This window comes from Salvelinus sp. IW2-2015, linkage group LG18 (genome assembly GCF_002910315.2).
Source record: "Salvelinus sp. IW2-2015 linkage group LG18, ASM291031v2, whole genome shotgun sequence".
Taxonomy (NCBI): domain Eukaryota; kingdom Metazoa; phylum Chordata; class Actinopteri; order Salmoniformes; family Salmonidae; genus Salvelinus; species Salvelinus sp. IW2-2015.
In genome coordinates, this window is record NC_036858.1 from 13,472,869 (window position 1) to 13,487,839 (window position 14,971).

The 14,971-nt window shown below is 41.2% G+C and overlaps 1 protein-coding gene across 1 annotated transcript in view; it reads right to left on the reverse strand.

Annotated features, from left to right (window-relative positions):
* Window positions 1–1,009: 1,009 nt before the first annotated feature.
* Window positions 1,010–14,971, reverse strand: part of si:ch211-183d21.1 (uncharacterized) — a 30,462-nt gene continuing 16,500 nt past the window's right edge. Inside the window, exons 10-12 of the mRNA XM_024007684.2 lie at window positions 14,672–14,821; window positions 2,829–2,922; window positions 1,010–2,518 (exon numbers count right to left, since the gene is read on the reverse strand). Coding sequence (XP_023863452.1) covers window positions 2,455–2,518; window positions 2,829–2,922; window positions 14,672–14,821 — 308 coding nt within the window. The 3' untranslated portion in view covers window positions 1,010–2,454. The remainder of the gene's footprint in view (window positions 2,519–2,828; window positions 2,923–14,671; window positions 14,822–14,971) is intronic.

The window sequence follows — 14,971 nt, forward strand, 5'->3', positions numbered from 1 at the left end:
ATGGTGGCCACACAATTTGGACATTTTCACTTAGGGGTGTACTCACTTTTGTTGCCAGCGGTCTAGACATTAATGGCTGTGTGAGTTATTTTGAGGGGACAGCAAATTCACACTGTTATACAAGCTGTACACTCACTACTTTACATTGTAGCAAAGTGTCATTTCTTCAGTGTTGTCACATGAAAAGATATACTCAAATATGTAAAAAAAAATGTGAGGGGTGTACTCACTTTTGTGATATACTGTATATATATATATATATAAAAATCACACACTATTTAATTCATGCTCGAATTAATAACAAAATGTACTAGTGCAATGTGCTAAAAAATGCTAGTGGGTTTAGCACTTTGCACTATTATCTTTTGTTGTTCTTTATGGTGGCACCGGCCACAATCCATTGAAGCCTGAGTGCAGACCCTCACACTGGCTTTCAACATTATATCAATCACATAATTGTCAGGTCTTGTTAAGTGCACCCATACTGGGCAGGGGGCTCTTTGAGGGCTAAGAAACAGTAGGAGGTCCATTTAGGAGAAATTACAGCTGCAGGTATGAGTGCAGAAGGTGAGGCACCACTTTGATTATACAGACCCATTCATTTTGTCCCTTAAAAGTGGCACTCCAGTCTCCTTTTCACCTCATTTAACACCTGATTTACTTAATAAAAAGGCACATCTCAGTTGTCCATGTATGTCATGACATAGCGGGGTGGCCTTTCCTCTTTTGTTCTCCATTGCTCCTCAAGCAATCAGTCCTTGATTGCCCTTCTCCTTGGAGTTTGCAGTTGTGTCTAAAAGACACTATCTTGCTAAAAACATTTGTTTACCCTTTCGGGTGTGTACTTCACTGTGTTTATACTTGGGGTTTCGCTTTTCAACAGTAAAAGTTAAATCACTTGAGTCCACTCCAACTCCTTTAACAGGAACATGAAAGGAGGGAAACAGAGGGAGAGGTGGGTTTGTTGACCGATAGTGGAATAGAAAAGGAAATACAGACAAGATGTTCATACATCTAAAGAAATATCAATTTATTTGAATACAAACTTAGCTACATGGCATGAAAAAATATATCTACCAAAGTGCATTCAATTGAAATGTACTAACACGATTAAGTGGTTTAAAAAGAGCAATAAAATGACAAAAAAAGGACATTCTTCAAATTCCCTTTACATAAAGTATTGATCTAGATACATTTGGCCACAAAAACAAAACAATGAGACATTTCAAAGCAGTTAAACAATTATTTTGATAGCAAAGCCACAAACGGTTCTATTATTTTATAAAGAGCAAATCTAGGGCAAAAACAAGGCTGTGCTATGACCACTAAACTTTAAAGAACTGGAGTGATTGTGTTGTATAGGGCAGTCCTTGAAAATCGTTGAAAACCACTGTCTTATGCTATTCCATGGCAAGGAGCTGATCAAAGTTAATGCACTTCCAGCAGATTGAAAATAACAGAATTGAATACAAAAAGGACAGCCTGGTTTTTGCTCTGAATTTGATCATGAACATTTCGGCAAACCTATAATTACTTCCATTTGTGTCTAACAGTAAATACCCTTTTTAATGTGATTGGTTGTATTTATGGTTTCTTCTACATTTTGGTTCCCCCTGAGAACATTTAAAACAAATTTACACACAAGGCTCTCACAGACATTGCTATAGTTCTTCTCTACAAAATACTCATCAGATCAGGCCTTTTGACCTCATAAAAGTAAAAAGGCACAATAGCAGTTTGCAAGCCAGCTAGAATACAAACGGTTTCAAATTAATACAGACCAATTTTTCCAATAATAAAAATACTATTCTTATTAAATCATAATTTCTAACAGTTGGGTGGGGGGGGGGAGTATCATAAAATAGCTTTGTGCTTATAAAGTACTCCAGGAGAGGAGAGGCTCCATATGGTCTTTCATATTCCTTTTCTATTCCTCAACTAATAGAATGTAAACAACATATATTCTGCCAATTTTTTTTTTTTTTTAAGTTTAAAAAAAGATTGTTACAGACTATAATCACTGGTTCATCACAAGCATTCACATTTTAACCAAACAAATCAACAGAACTTTCAGTACCGGTAACTCATGATTGCTTTTTAGATTTGTAGTCTTGTTACTTCATACACTTTCAGATAGATTTAATAAAAAGAATATGAAGGAAAAAAATGTACGCACAAGACAGTGAAACCATGATTATGACATAGTAGTAAAACTAGTGCAACATTTACTGGGAATTATGATGTAGGGAATGTAAAAGCATGGTAAGTCGTACACATTTACAAAAATGGTGCTGGTCCCTTATCTAGTGGGAGATCCCCATTCAAAAACACAGACAAAAGAACACAATGTTTGAAAAAAGACAGGCAGGACAACTTCCCTTCACTCACCAGCGTTAAAGAATGCTCCTTCACATGCACGCACGCACACAAACACACACACACACACACACACACTTAAAGTTCAGAAAGTCCCTCTCCATGCTCATTCAACTCCATGGAGTAATAGTCCAGTGGTCGCCTAAGGACAAAAAGCATACACACAGCTTTTGACAACTGCTACAACGGCACAATTATTAAGTGAACGAACTAAAGTATATTGTTTTCTCAGAAGGGTTGAGACAAGATAATGATAGCTAATCATGTTTCTATTCACATTGGCGTAAAAGGGACATCTGTGTAACTATTATGTACAGCTGCATACAGTGAAATGATGCCTCTTCACTTAACCACTGAGGCAGGATGTGTGCGTACATAAGCACGTCTGAGTATGTTTGCACATTCGAGACTGTGCGTGTGTGGCTTGAATGTGTGTTTGTGTGTGGTCTCACCTCTTTTTGTAGAGGTAGGTAAAGAGGGCTGCCCCCAGTCCCAGTAGCAGTAGAACTCCAATCACCAGGCCAATATGAAGGCCCAGGGCAGACTCTGAAAAGAACACAACCATCAGTCAGCTAAGCCTAAAAAGCCATTTAAATGGCTATTCTCGAAGCTTACAGAGAAGGCTTAGTCTGTGCCTAGAAAACCAGCCCATAGGAAATAAACCTGTGCACTGAACTATGCTCCCAAAATGAGCATGTTCGACTCACATTGTCAGCCATGCTTATCTTAAATAAATAAAAAACATCAGGAGCTCTGTGCATGCTAGGGTCCATGGACTCATATCTGAAGTCTCCAAAATCTGGTATGACCATTGGCTATGTCTAAATCTGTACAAAGATCGCCACCTTCTGGACAATAATGGTCAAATTTGAGTTAAGAATCTGTCCTTCACCTTTGCACATATTTCCACAGTTAATAACCGAAACACTCAATCTTGACACAGCAACTACAGATAATCTATCCCACTGGACTAAGTAAAGGATACAGATGATGTGTAAAAATACAGTATAATGCAGGAGGACTAAACTAAATGCTTCCAGCGCTATCCTGTGGGTTGGTTTGTTTTCATTCCATCCAATATCCTTGTCTTTGATTGGCTCTTCACCAATATCCTTAGTCTTCATTTATTGTTAGTTCATTTGTACTTAGGCCTTCTACAACTCAACACTAGTGGTCAGTGTGTGGTGTGTTCTCCGGGGGTGCTAACCTTAGTCGATGACTGTAGCGAAACATTTTGCACCGTAGCAAAAAGCTTTACTACAAATGGAAACAATTTTGCTACGCTAAAGTATCTATTGGACAAATTCAGGAAGGTCCTTCCTTGTTTCGGTCCGTTTAGTTCTGTTTGCTTACTAGTGAATATACCCATGTTAAGGCAATGAGATATTTCCTCCAATCAATGTTTGCTCACACATATCAAGAGAGCTACATCCAGGTATTCAATAAAGCTTTATAAGTGTGGTGTGTTCAGGCTGTTTGCGTGTGCCGGGTTAAGAACAGGGTTGTGTTCAATAGGGAAAACTGTAGCAAAACATTTCAGAACGCTGTGCAGACAAAAATGAAAACTTAGGTACATTAACCTGAAAAGAAAAAAAAAGGCCCTGGGCAGACTGTGGGTGCAAACAGAGGCTGGTAGAGCAGTCACATAGGGAGGTTAAGGGCAGTAGTAAAACGAAAGATGGAGGAATATTACATCTCCAATCTTTTCAGCGGCTAGTACAGTGCCTATAGAGTTGCGTTCCAAAGTGGGATTGAAATAGATTTTATTGTAATTTTGTCATTGATCTAAAATACTCCATAATGTCAAAGTGAAAAGAAAATTCTACAAATGTTTACAAATTAACACAAATGTAATCATTTATAATTGTATAAAGACAATTATTTGGTTGCAATTTTGTAATATTTTATATCAAGGGTGGTCAAACATCCTCCAGGAGAGCTACTGGATGTGCAGGCTTTTGTTCAAGCCGCGCTCTAACGCACCTCATCGTAGCCTAAACATCAGCTGCTCAACAGGGCCTTGATAAGCAGACTCGGGTGTGTGTTAGGGCTAGATCTAAAGCCTGTACACCCAATAGCTTCCAGATGGATGGTTGACCATGTGTTTTATACAGTAGCCTAACAGTGCAGTTATTCTACTTTTTGGTGGGTTTGGTGCCTTGATCAAGGGCACAACGTCAGGAGATAGTAGGCAAACATGGGATTAGAGACCAGCGGCCTTCTAATGTCAATACCACATTATTCAGACTTTCTTGTAGGCTACATAGACGCCACTAATTATTGGTCATGGAGATTTGGTTAAAAGTCATGGAAAAGTCATGAAATTCCATCTGCCAAAATGTGTATAAACCCTTAACAGTGAATAATCAAAAAGGTCTCTATAGCAGAATGTAATTTGGGAATTTCTGTGAACATAGTCTAAATGGACCAACTTGAGAAAAGACAGTTCCTGCACCTCTTTCATCCCAAGTCAAGCACTGGTTTGCGTAAGTATTCTAGGGCCCTATAAAACACAGAAGGAATCCAGACAAAAACATACATTAGTAAAGGTCCGTCAGTCAAGTATTCAAAAGACCAGGTAACTTTTTGAAAGCCTCATAAAAAAAGAGAAGTGATTAGTAGATGGGTAACAATAACAAAACAGACATTGAATACATATTTAAGCATGGTCAAGTTAATCATTATTCTGTGGATGATGTATAAAACCACCCAGACACTGGAAAGATGCAGTCGTCCTTCTGAGCTGCTGGAGGGGAAGGAAACTCCTTAGGGAGGTCACCATGTCACCACGAGGCCAGTATGGTCTAGTACGGTGTCCTGGTAGCCCTGTCTCTTATACACATCTAGATGTGTATAAGAGACAGCTAGTACGGTGTCCTGGCAAAATAAATAGTGGGGGTATGCCGTACCGGTAAAACATGAGCCCATCACAATAGTGAAAACAATATGTCAAGAAAACTGTTGGCTATTACACCATGATTTATCATTACCATTTGTCAGAGGCATGAAATATTAGCGAATGGACTGAAAACGTGTGGTAGGCCTATAGCCTACGCTACAAAATGCGATGTGGTTTGATGAGAACACTTCAATTTAGCCAAGGCAGATATGAGTGGCCGACACAGACAGCAGTGGACACATAAATTCGGGCCTAATGACAATCGCCAGATGTCATTATACTTTGGGTGTTTTGTGTAACACATGTCTCTTTCCATTCACCACTGTTTGGAGGTTGGAAATATGTTGCGAGTGGATGAACGTGCGCAGGTAGCCTAGTAAAGGATCCCTTTGAAGTGATTTTGACAATTAGATGAAAACATCATGACTGGTTGGCTCAGTTGGTAGAGCATGGCGCTTGCAACGCCAGGGTTGTGGGTTCATTCCCCACGGGGGGACCAGGATGAATATGTATGAACTTTCCAATTTGTAAGTCGCTCTGGATAAGAGCGTCTGCTAAATGACTTAAATGTGTTTATGCCACAACAAAAGGTAATAAATACATTTTAAAAGTTAAATGATACATCTTTATGACTAGGCTCACAGAGATGCCATTGAATTACGGGGGGACCAGGATGAATATGTATGAACTTTCCAATTTGTAAGTCGCTCTGGATAAGAGCGTCTGCTAAATGACTTAAATGTGTTTATGCCACAACAAAAGGTAATAAATACATTTTAAAAGTTAAATGATACATCTTTATGACTAGGCTCACAGAGATGCCATTGAATTAATAGGGATTCTAAATATAATTATATGATAAGGCCCCACAGCCTGCCGGCCTGCCCATATAGTAGCTGGCAGCCGCCTAATCGAATGCAGCATTTTCTGCACCTCCACCAACACATAACACCTCACATTAGTCTGCCCAAAAACAATGATAACTTCTCCCACCCAGTGGCATGAGGGCTATTTAGGTGAACGCTGATGCCGCCCCATAAGCAGTGCCCACTTTGCCAAAGGCAGGGGCGGAAAATATACTTAACAAAAATATTAAAACGCAACAGGTAAAGGGTTGGTCCCATGTTTTATGTGCTGAAATAAAAGATCCCAGAAATTCTCCATATGCACAAGAAGCTTATTTCTCTCAAATGTTAAGCACAAATTTGTTTACAGCATTTCTCCTTTGCCAAGATAATCCATCCAACTGACAAGTGTGGCATATCAATACGCTGATTAAACAACATTATCATTATACATTATAATGTATACCACCTTGAGCTGGGGACAAAAGGCTACACTAAAATGTGCAGTTTTGTCAACACAATGCCACAGATGTCTCAAGTTTTGAGGGAGTGTACAATTGGCATGCTGACTGCAGGAATGTCCACCAGAGCTGTTGCCAGAGAGATGCAGCACTCCACCAAATGTATTTAACATAAATGATGTAGCCTACGGTAGAAAGAGTTGTACCCTGTGGTTGGTCTGTAACCCATAGACTGGAGACAAAATGTATTACAATAGCATGAGACAGACACTTTTTCCATCATTAACAAGGAGAGAGAGTGTGCAGGAGAAAGTCAACAGAAAAAAGGCAAGAGGGCAGACATTAGCTTTGGAGCGGCTGTGGCATAATCAAAACGGAGGTGGACAGAAAGTTCTGAAAGCAATTCATTTCAACAAATGTCTTAATTTGAATTAAACTTAACTAAAAACAAGAGGGCTTTGTTGGAGCACATTTCTTCCTATTAAAAAAAAAAAAGGAAGTAGGCCTACCTGTTTGACGGACTCAATTATGCTATCCATAGATTTGTCGGTATAGCCAAATCCTTTAATATCGGTCACCATGCACTCTTTAAATACCTCTGTGTCTGGGCTTTGGTTTGGTGTGGATCCAGATAATATAAAGCGTTCTATGACAATGCTTAATTCCATGATGCCTTATGCTATAAACAAGCTTTACAATGCCCACAAAAGACGTGACTGATGCATATGGGGATATATTGATTAGTCTCGATGACATTCTGAAACTGAGCAGTGGCCTTCAAAATTGGAGACAAAAAATTGACTTTGCTATTTTGTCCCTATTAATTGAGCTTTTCACTTTCTGAAAATGTTAAAACCAAGGCAGCTTTTAAGGATGCAGTGCTGTTGTTGGGTTAAGCAACAGCCGAGTAGCCAGCAGTTTTCTGCATCGGTCGAGCCTCTGTCTGTGTGGAAAGGTAACTTTTGAAAGTGCAATGCTTAGATTCATAATGATGTCTAATATTTAATTATTTGCAAACAGCAACCGTTTCATTGCAAACAAGACACTCTGGTTTGACATTGGAGAAATACAGTAAGAATGCCTATTTCTCTGTCCATTCTTCCCTGAAACGTCTATTTTTATTATCCACCTTTCTTTTGAGACTTTCAGAGCGACATTTTCTTGATTGGAAGCAGTTCTTCCCCAATCTATGCTCAAAGAAATATAGAAAACTAATTTCAAAAGAGACATTGGTGAATTTTGTGAGCGTAATCAGACTGAAAATATTAGGATATGTTATTGACGTTGAACTAGTTATATAGCCTACTAACCAGATATGTTCAAAATTGTATCATAGGCCTTTGAATTGGGCTGCTATTATGTTTTGCCGACTATTAGTTAAGAAACAAATTGGCCTGAGGCCAAACCCATTGCCAACCCCCACTGTACACTATTTTAGTTTAGCGGGGATAGGAGGTGGTGGACATTTTGTGTCTCTCCTAGGGCGGCAGAACTTCCAGGGGTGGGCCTGTTAGGCAGATACATTTTTTGAGTGCATGTGCGTGCACACATAGGTGGTCCTGTACTGGGAAGAAATGTAATCTACTTTCACCCCTGGTTCAATGGCTGTGATGGGAGAAAACTGAGGATGGACCAACAACATTGTAGTTACTCCACAATGACCTAAATGACAGAGTGAAAAGAATACAAATATTCCAGAACATGCAACAAGGCACTAAAGTAATACTGCAAAAAACAGCAAAGGAATACACTTTTTGGCCTAAATGCAAAGCCTCATGTTTGGGGCAAATCCAAAAACATTGAGTAACTGCCTGCTTATTTTCAAGCATGGTGATTGCTGCATCATGGTATAGGTATGCCTGACGTCGGCAAAGACGGGAGTTTTTCAGGATGAAAAGAAACAAAATGGAGTTAAACACAGTCTGCTTTACACCAGACACTGGGAGAGAAATTCACCTTTCAGCAGGACAATAACCTACAACAGAAAGTAAAATCTACACTGGAGTTGCTTACCAAGAAGACAGTGAATGTTCCTGAGTGGCCAAGTTTTTAAAGTTTTGACTTTAAAATCTGCTTGAAAATCTATGGCAAGACTTAAAAATTGTTGTCTCCAACACCTTAACAGTGCTTGAAAAATTTTGAAAATAATAATGGGCAAATATTGCACAATACAGGTGTGCAAAGCTCTTATGAGACTTGCCCAAGAAGATTCACAGCTGTAATCGCTGCCAAAGGTGTTTCTAACATGTATTGACTCAGGGGGTGAAAACTTATATAATCAAGGTATATTAGTGTTTCATATATATATATTTATTATATTTCTTCCGCTTCAAAAAAAGACAAAATCCATTTTAATCCCACTTTGTAAAACAAAATGTGAAGATATCCAAAGAGGAACTGGACAGCTCCTAAGCACAATAGTCAATAGACCTGTAGTTTATTTGAAAATACCAACTTTTCAAATACTCAAGGTAGTTGAATATACAGTATCAAATCTACACACAACACCCCATAATGACAAAGCGAAAACATGTTTTTAGAGTTTTTTGCAAATTACAAATAAAAAACAGAAATACCTTATTTAAATAAGTATTCCGACCCTTTGCTATGAGACTCGAAATTGAACTCAGGTGCATTCTGTTTCCTTTGATTATCCTTGACATGTTTCTGCAACTTGATTTGAGTCCACCTGTGGTAAAATGATTGGACATGATTTGGAAAGGCACACACCTGTCTATAAGATCCAACAGTTGACAGTGCATGTCAGAGCAAAAACCAAGCCATGAGGTCAAAGGAATTGTCCGTAGAGCTCCAAGACAGGATTGTGTCGAAGCACAGATCTGGGGAAGGGTACCAAAACATTTTTGCAGCATCGAAGGTCCCCAAGAGCACAGTGGCCTCCATCCATCAAAGTGGCCAGTGATTTCAAGACTACGTACAGTTGAAGTTGGAAGTTGACATACACCTTAGCCAAATAAATTTAAACTCAGTTTTTCACAATTCCTGACATTTAATCCTAGTAAAAATTCCCTGTCTTGGGTCAGTTAGGATCACCACTATATTTTAAGAATGTGAAATGTCAGAATAATAGTAGAGAACTATTTATTTCAGCTTTTATTTCTTTCATCACATTCCCAGTGGGTCAAAAGTTTACATACACTCAATTAGTATTTGGTAGCATTGCCTTTAAATTGTTTAACTTGGGTCAAACATTTCAGGTAGCCTTCCACAAGCTTCCCACAATAAGTTGGGTGAATGTATTAAGTTGGGTGACAGATATTAAGCTGGGTGACAGAAGTTGGGTGACAAAATAAGTTGGGTGACAGATCTGGTGTAACTGAGTCAGGTTTGAAGGCCTCCTTGCTCGCACACGCTTTTTCAGTTCTGCCCACAAATTTTCTATGGGATTGAGATCAGGGCTTTGTGATACCTTGACTTTGTTGTCCTTAAGCCATTTTGACACAACTTTGAAAGTATGCTTGGGGTCATTGTCCATATGGAAGGCCCATTTGCGACCAAGCTTTATCTTCCTGACTGATGTCTTGAGATGTTGCTTCAATATATCCACGTAATTTTCCATTCTCATGATGCCATCTATTTTGTGAAGTGCACCAGCCCTCCTGCAGCAAAGCACCCCCACAACACGATGATGCCACCATCGTGCTTCATGGTTGGGATGGCGATCTTCGGGCTTGCAAGCATCCCCCTTTCTCCTCCAAACATAACTATGGTCATTATGGCTAAACAGTTCTATTTTTGTTTCATTAGACCAGAGGACATTTCTCCAAAAAGCACGATCTTTGTCCCCATGTGCAGTTGCAAACCGTAGTCTGGCTTTTTTAATGGTGGTTTTGGAGCAGTGGCTTCTTCCTTGCTTAGCGGCCTTTCAGATTATGTCGATATATGACTTGTTTTACTGTGGATATAGATACTTTTGTACCTGTTTCCTCCAGCATCTTCACAAGGTCCTTTGTGTTCTAGGATGGATTTGCACTTTTCGCACCAAAGTTTGTTCATCTCTAGGAGACAGAACGTGTCTCCTTCCTGAGCGGTATGACGGTTGCGTGGTCCCATGGTGTTTATACTTGTGTACTATTGTTTGTACAGATGAATGTGGTACCTTCAGGCGTTTGGAAATTGCTCCCAAGAATGAACCAGACTTGTGGAGGTCTACAATTTTTTTCTGAGGTCTTGGCTGATTTCTTTTCATTTTCCCATGAAGTCAAGCAAAGTGCCACTGAGTTTGAAGGTAGGCCTTGAAATACATCCACAGGTACACCTCCAATTGACTCAAATGATGTCAATAAGCCTATCAGAAGCTTCCAAAGCCATGACATCATTTTCTGGAATTTTCCAAGCTGTTTAAAGGCACAGCCAACTTAGTGTATGTAAACTTCTGACCCACTGGAATTGTGATACAGTGAATTATAAGTGAAATAATCTGTCTGTAAACAATTGTTGGAAAAATTACTTGTGTCATGCACAAAGTAGATGTCCTAACTGATCCACCCCTAAAACGTCCCCTCCTGTTCCCAGTGTCAATTCCCTCCTGATATGAACTGAAGCCATGTCTCATTTGTCGTCTGATCCAGTGGCGCAATGAATGTTTCCTCTCCAAGCACCGAGTAGCCCTGTTCATTTTCTCTCATTACATAACCAACTTGCCAAAACTATAGCTTGTTAGCAAGACATTTGTGGAGTGGTTGAAAAACGAGTTAATGACTCCATCCTAATTGTATGTAAACTTCCGACTTCAACTGTATGTATGTATGTATGTATGTATGTATGTATATATATCAGTACCAGTCAAAAGTTACGACACACCTACTCATTCAAGGGTTTTTCTTAATTTTCACTATTTTCTACATTGTAGAATAATAGTGAAAACATCAACACTATGAAATAACACATATGGAATCATGTAGTAACCAGAAAAATTGTTCAACAAATCAACATTTATTTAATATGAGGTTCTTCAAAGTTGCCAACCTATACAGAAGATAGCCCAGCCCCCCCCCCCTTCCAACTTCAACTGTATATAGGCAGCGGCCTCTATGTTCTAGTGATGGCTATTTAGCAGTCTGATGGCCTTGAGATAGAAGCTGTCTCTCGGTCCCAGCTTTGACGCACCTGTACTGACCTCGCCTTCTGGATGATAGCAGGGTGAACAGGCAGTGACTTGGGTGGTTGTTGTCCTTGATCTTTTTGGCCTTCCTGTGACATCAGGTGCTGTAGGTGTCCTGGAGGACGGATGGTTTGCCCCCGGTGATGCGTTGGACAGACCGCACTACCTTCTGGAGAGCCCTGCGGTTGCGGGTGGTGCAGTTGCCATGCCAAGCGGTGATACAGCGCGACAGGATGCTCTCAATTGTGCATCTGTAAAGGTTTGTGAGGGTTTTAGGTGCCAAGCCACATTTCTTTAGCCTCCTGAGGTTGAAGAGGCGCTGTTGCGCTGTTGCGCCTTCTTCACCACACTGTCTGTGTAGGTGGACCATTTCAGTTTGTCTGTGATGTGTAGGCCGAGGAACTTGAAGCTTTCCACCTTCTCCATTGCGGTCCCGTCGATGTGAATAGGGTCGTGCTCCCTCTGCTGTTTCCTGAAGTCAACAATTATCTCCTTTGTTTTGTTGACGTTGAATGAGAGCTCATTTTCCTGGCACCACACTCCCAGAGCCCTCACTTCCTCCCTGTAGGCTGTCTCATCAATGTTGGTAATCAAGCCAACTACTGTTGTGTCGTCTGCAAACTTGATGATTGAGATGGAGGTGTGCTTGGCCACGCAGTCATGGGTGAACAGGGAGTACAGGAGGGGGCTGAGCACGCACCCTTTTGGGGCCCCAGCGTTGAGGATCAGTGAAGTGGGGGTGTTGTTTCCTACCTTCACCACCTGGGTGTGGCCCGTCAGGAAGTCCAGGACCCAGTTGCACAGGGTGGGGTTCAGACCCAGGGCCTCGAGCTTGATGATGAGCTTGGAGCGTACTATGGTGTTGAATGCTGAGCTATAGTCAATGAACAGCATTCTTAAATAGGTGTGGATCTATAGGGGCAGGAAGCAAATTGAAGTGGGTGGCAGTTAGGTGGAGGTGAAATGATTCTTGACTAGTCTCTCAAAGCACTTAATGATGACAGAAGTGAGCACTATGGGGCTATAGAAATTTAATTCAGTTACCTTTGCTTTCCTGGGTACAGGAACAATGGTGGCCATCTTGAAGCATGTGGGGACAGCAGACTGGGATAGATTGAATATGTCCATAAACACACCAGCTAGCTGATCTGCGCATGCTACGAGGACGCGCTAGGGCTGCCGTCTGGGCCGGCAGCCTTGCGAGGGTTAACATGCTTAAATGTCTTACGTCGGCCACGGAGAACCCAGTCTTTGGGAGCGGGCCGCGTCAGTGGCACTCTGTTATCCTCAAAGCAAGTGAAGGTGTTTAGCTTATCCGGAAGCAAGACGTCGGTGTCCACAACGTGGCTGGTTTTCCTTTTGTAGTCTGTGATTTAACTAGGCAAGTCAGTTAAGAACAAATTCTTATTAACAATGACGGCCAAACTCTAACCTGGACGACGTTGGGACAATTGTGCGCCGCCCTATGGAACTCCCAATCGCAGCCAGTTGTGACACCTCTAACACTGAGATGCAGTGCCTTAGACTGCTGCACCACTTGGGAGACCAAAAAAGAAACCAAGATCGAACTCTTTGTCCTGAATGACAAGCACCACGTCTGGAGGAAACCTGGCACCATCCCTACGGTGAAGCATGTTGGTGGCAGCATCATGCTGTGGGGATGTTTTTCAGCGGCAGGGACTGGGAGACTAGTCTATGGATTTCACGTGACTGGGAATACAGATATGCATCCGTTGGTGACAAATACCTAAAAAAAGGTAGTGGCGTGGATCAGAAAAAGAGTCAGTATCTGGTGTGACCATTTGCCTCATGCAGCATGACACATCTCCTTTGCATAGAGTTGATCAAGCTGTTGATTGTGGCCTGTGGAATGTTGTCCCACTCCTTTTCAATGGCTGTGCGAAGTTGCTGGATATTGTCAGTAACTGGAACACGCGGTCGTACACGTCAATCCAGAGCATACTAAACATGCTCAATGGGTGACATGTCTGGTGAGTATGCAGGCCATGGAAGAACTGGGACACACTCGGCTTCCAGGAAAAATGTACAGATCCTTGGAACATGGGGCTGTGCATTATTATGCTGAAACATGAGGTGATGGCAGCAGATGAATGGCACAATAGTTGGCCTCAGGATCTCTTCATGGTATCTATGTGCATTCAAATTGCCATTGATAAAATGCAAATCTGTTCATTGTCCATAGCTTATGCCTGCCCATACCATAACCCCACCATGGGGCACTCTGTTCACAATGTTGACATCAGCAAACCGCTCGCCCACACAACGCCATTCAGGTGAAATGAAGAACGCAATCTTCTTCATCACCTAACGTATTGCACAAGTTGACTGCAGGTAATTTACTTAAAAAGTAGCTACAATTATACAAAGTGTATTAAAACACTTCAAAAGAAAGTTTCAAATGGTATTGACAAACACCTGGTATACCGCCAAAGTCTAACACTCACTCGTCTTTCCCTTTCATTTTAGTAGACAAATTTTGTCAAAATGATAAAATCACACCATGCAACAAGGGATGTAGCCTACAGTCAGAGATAGACAATGTTGATTGGCAGGTGGAATGATGTCCAATGGGGTTGCAATGTAAAAGTGGGAGGCAAGGATCAGGTCGGCTCCTTTCCTCCTCGCTCGGCAGAGATTTCAGAAAAGCTAAAATTGTGAGCTATGTCAGGGGGGCTGACATAGTAAGGGGGGCTGACATAGTAAGGAAGAGAAGCAAGAATAACCAGAGGATGGGAAGGAGTGGCTCACCTCATTTGCCACTCTACTTTCCAACAGACACTTTTGATAGGTTCTTTCGAAAGTAGGTGATTCTAACAAATCCCCACATGCAAAATATCAAATAAAATAATTTAAATAGAACCTCCCCATTTCGGATAGTTTTCTTCCGTTTTGTGCCTAGTTAACACAACCCAGGTTAGTGAATGTTGTTCAAGCGGGGGCTCACCAGTGCTCATGTGTCGGTCAGTAGCCGGGCCGTTACAGGTGTCCCCCTGGGTGGGGGAGGTCTGGAGGATGAGGGCCCTCTGGTGGTCCGACAGGGCCTGGATGTTTCCCTGCACACGCAGCCACCCGGCAGCACAGGAGAAGTTGGCCACTGACACACACACACACACACTACAATTACTCTACTATTATAGAAAACATAAAACCAAATCCCACATCCTCAATATTGGATGACAAAAAACAGAGTATTGCACAATATTATGTGCGGGTATATCAATTAGGAAATGTATTGAGTGTGCCC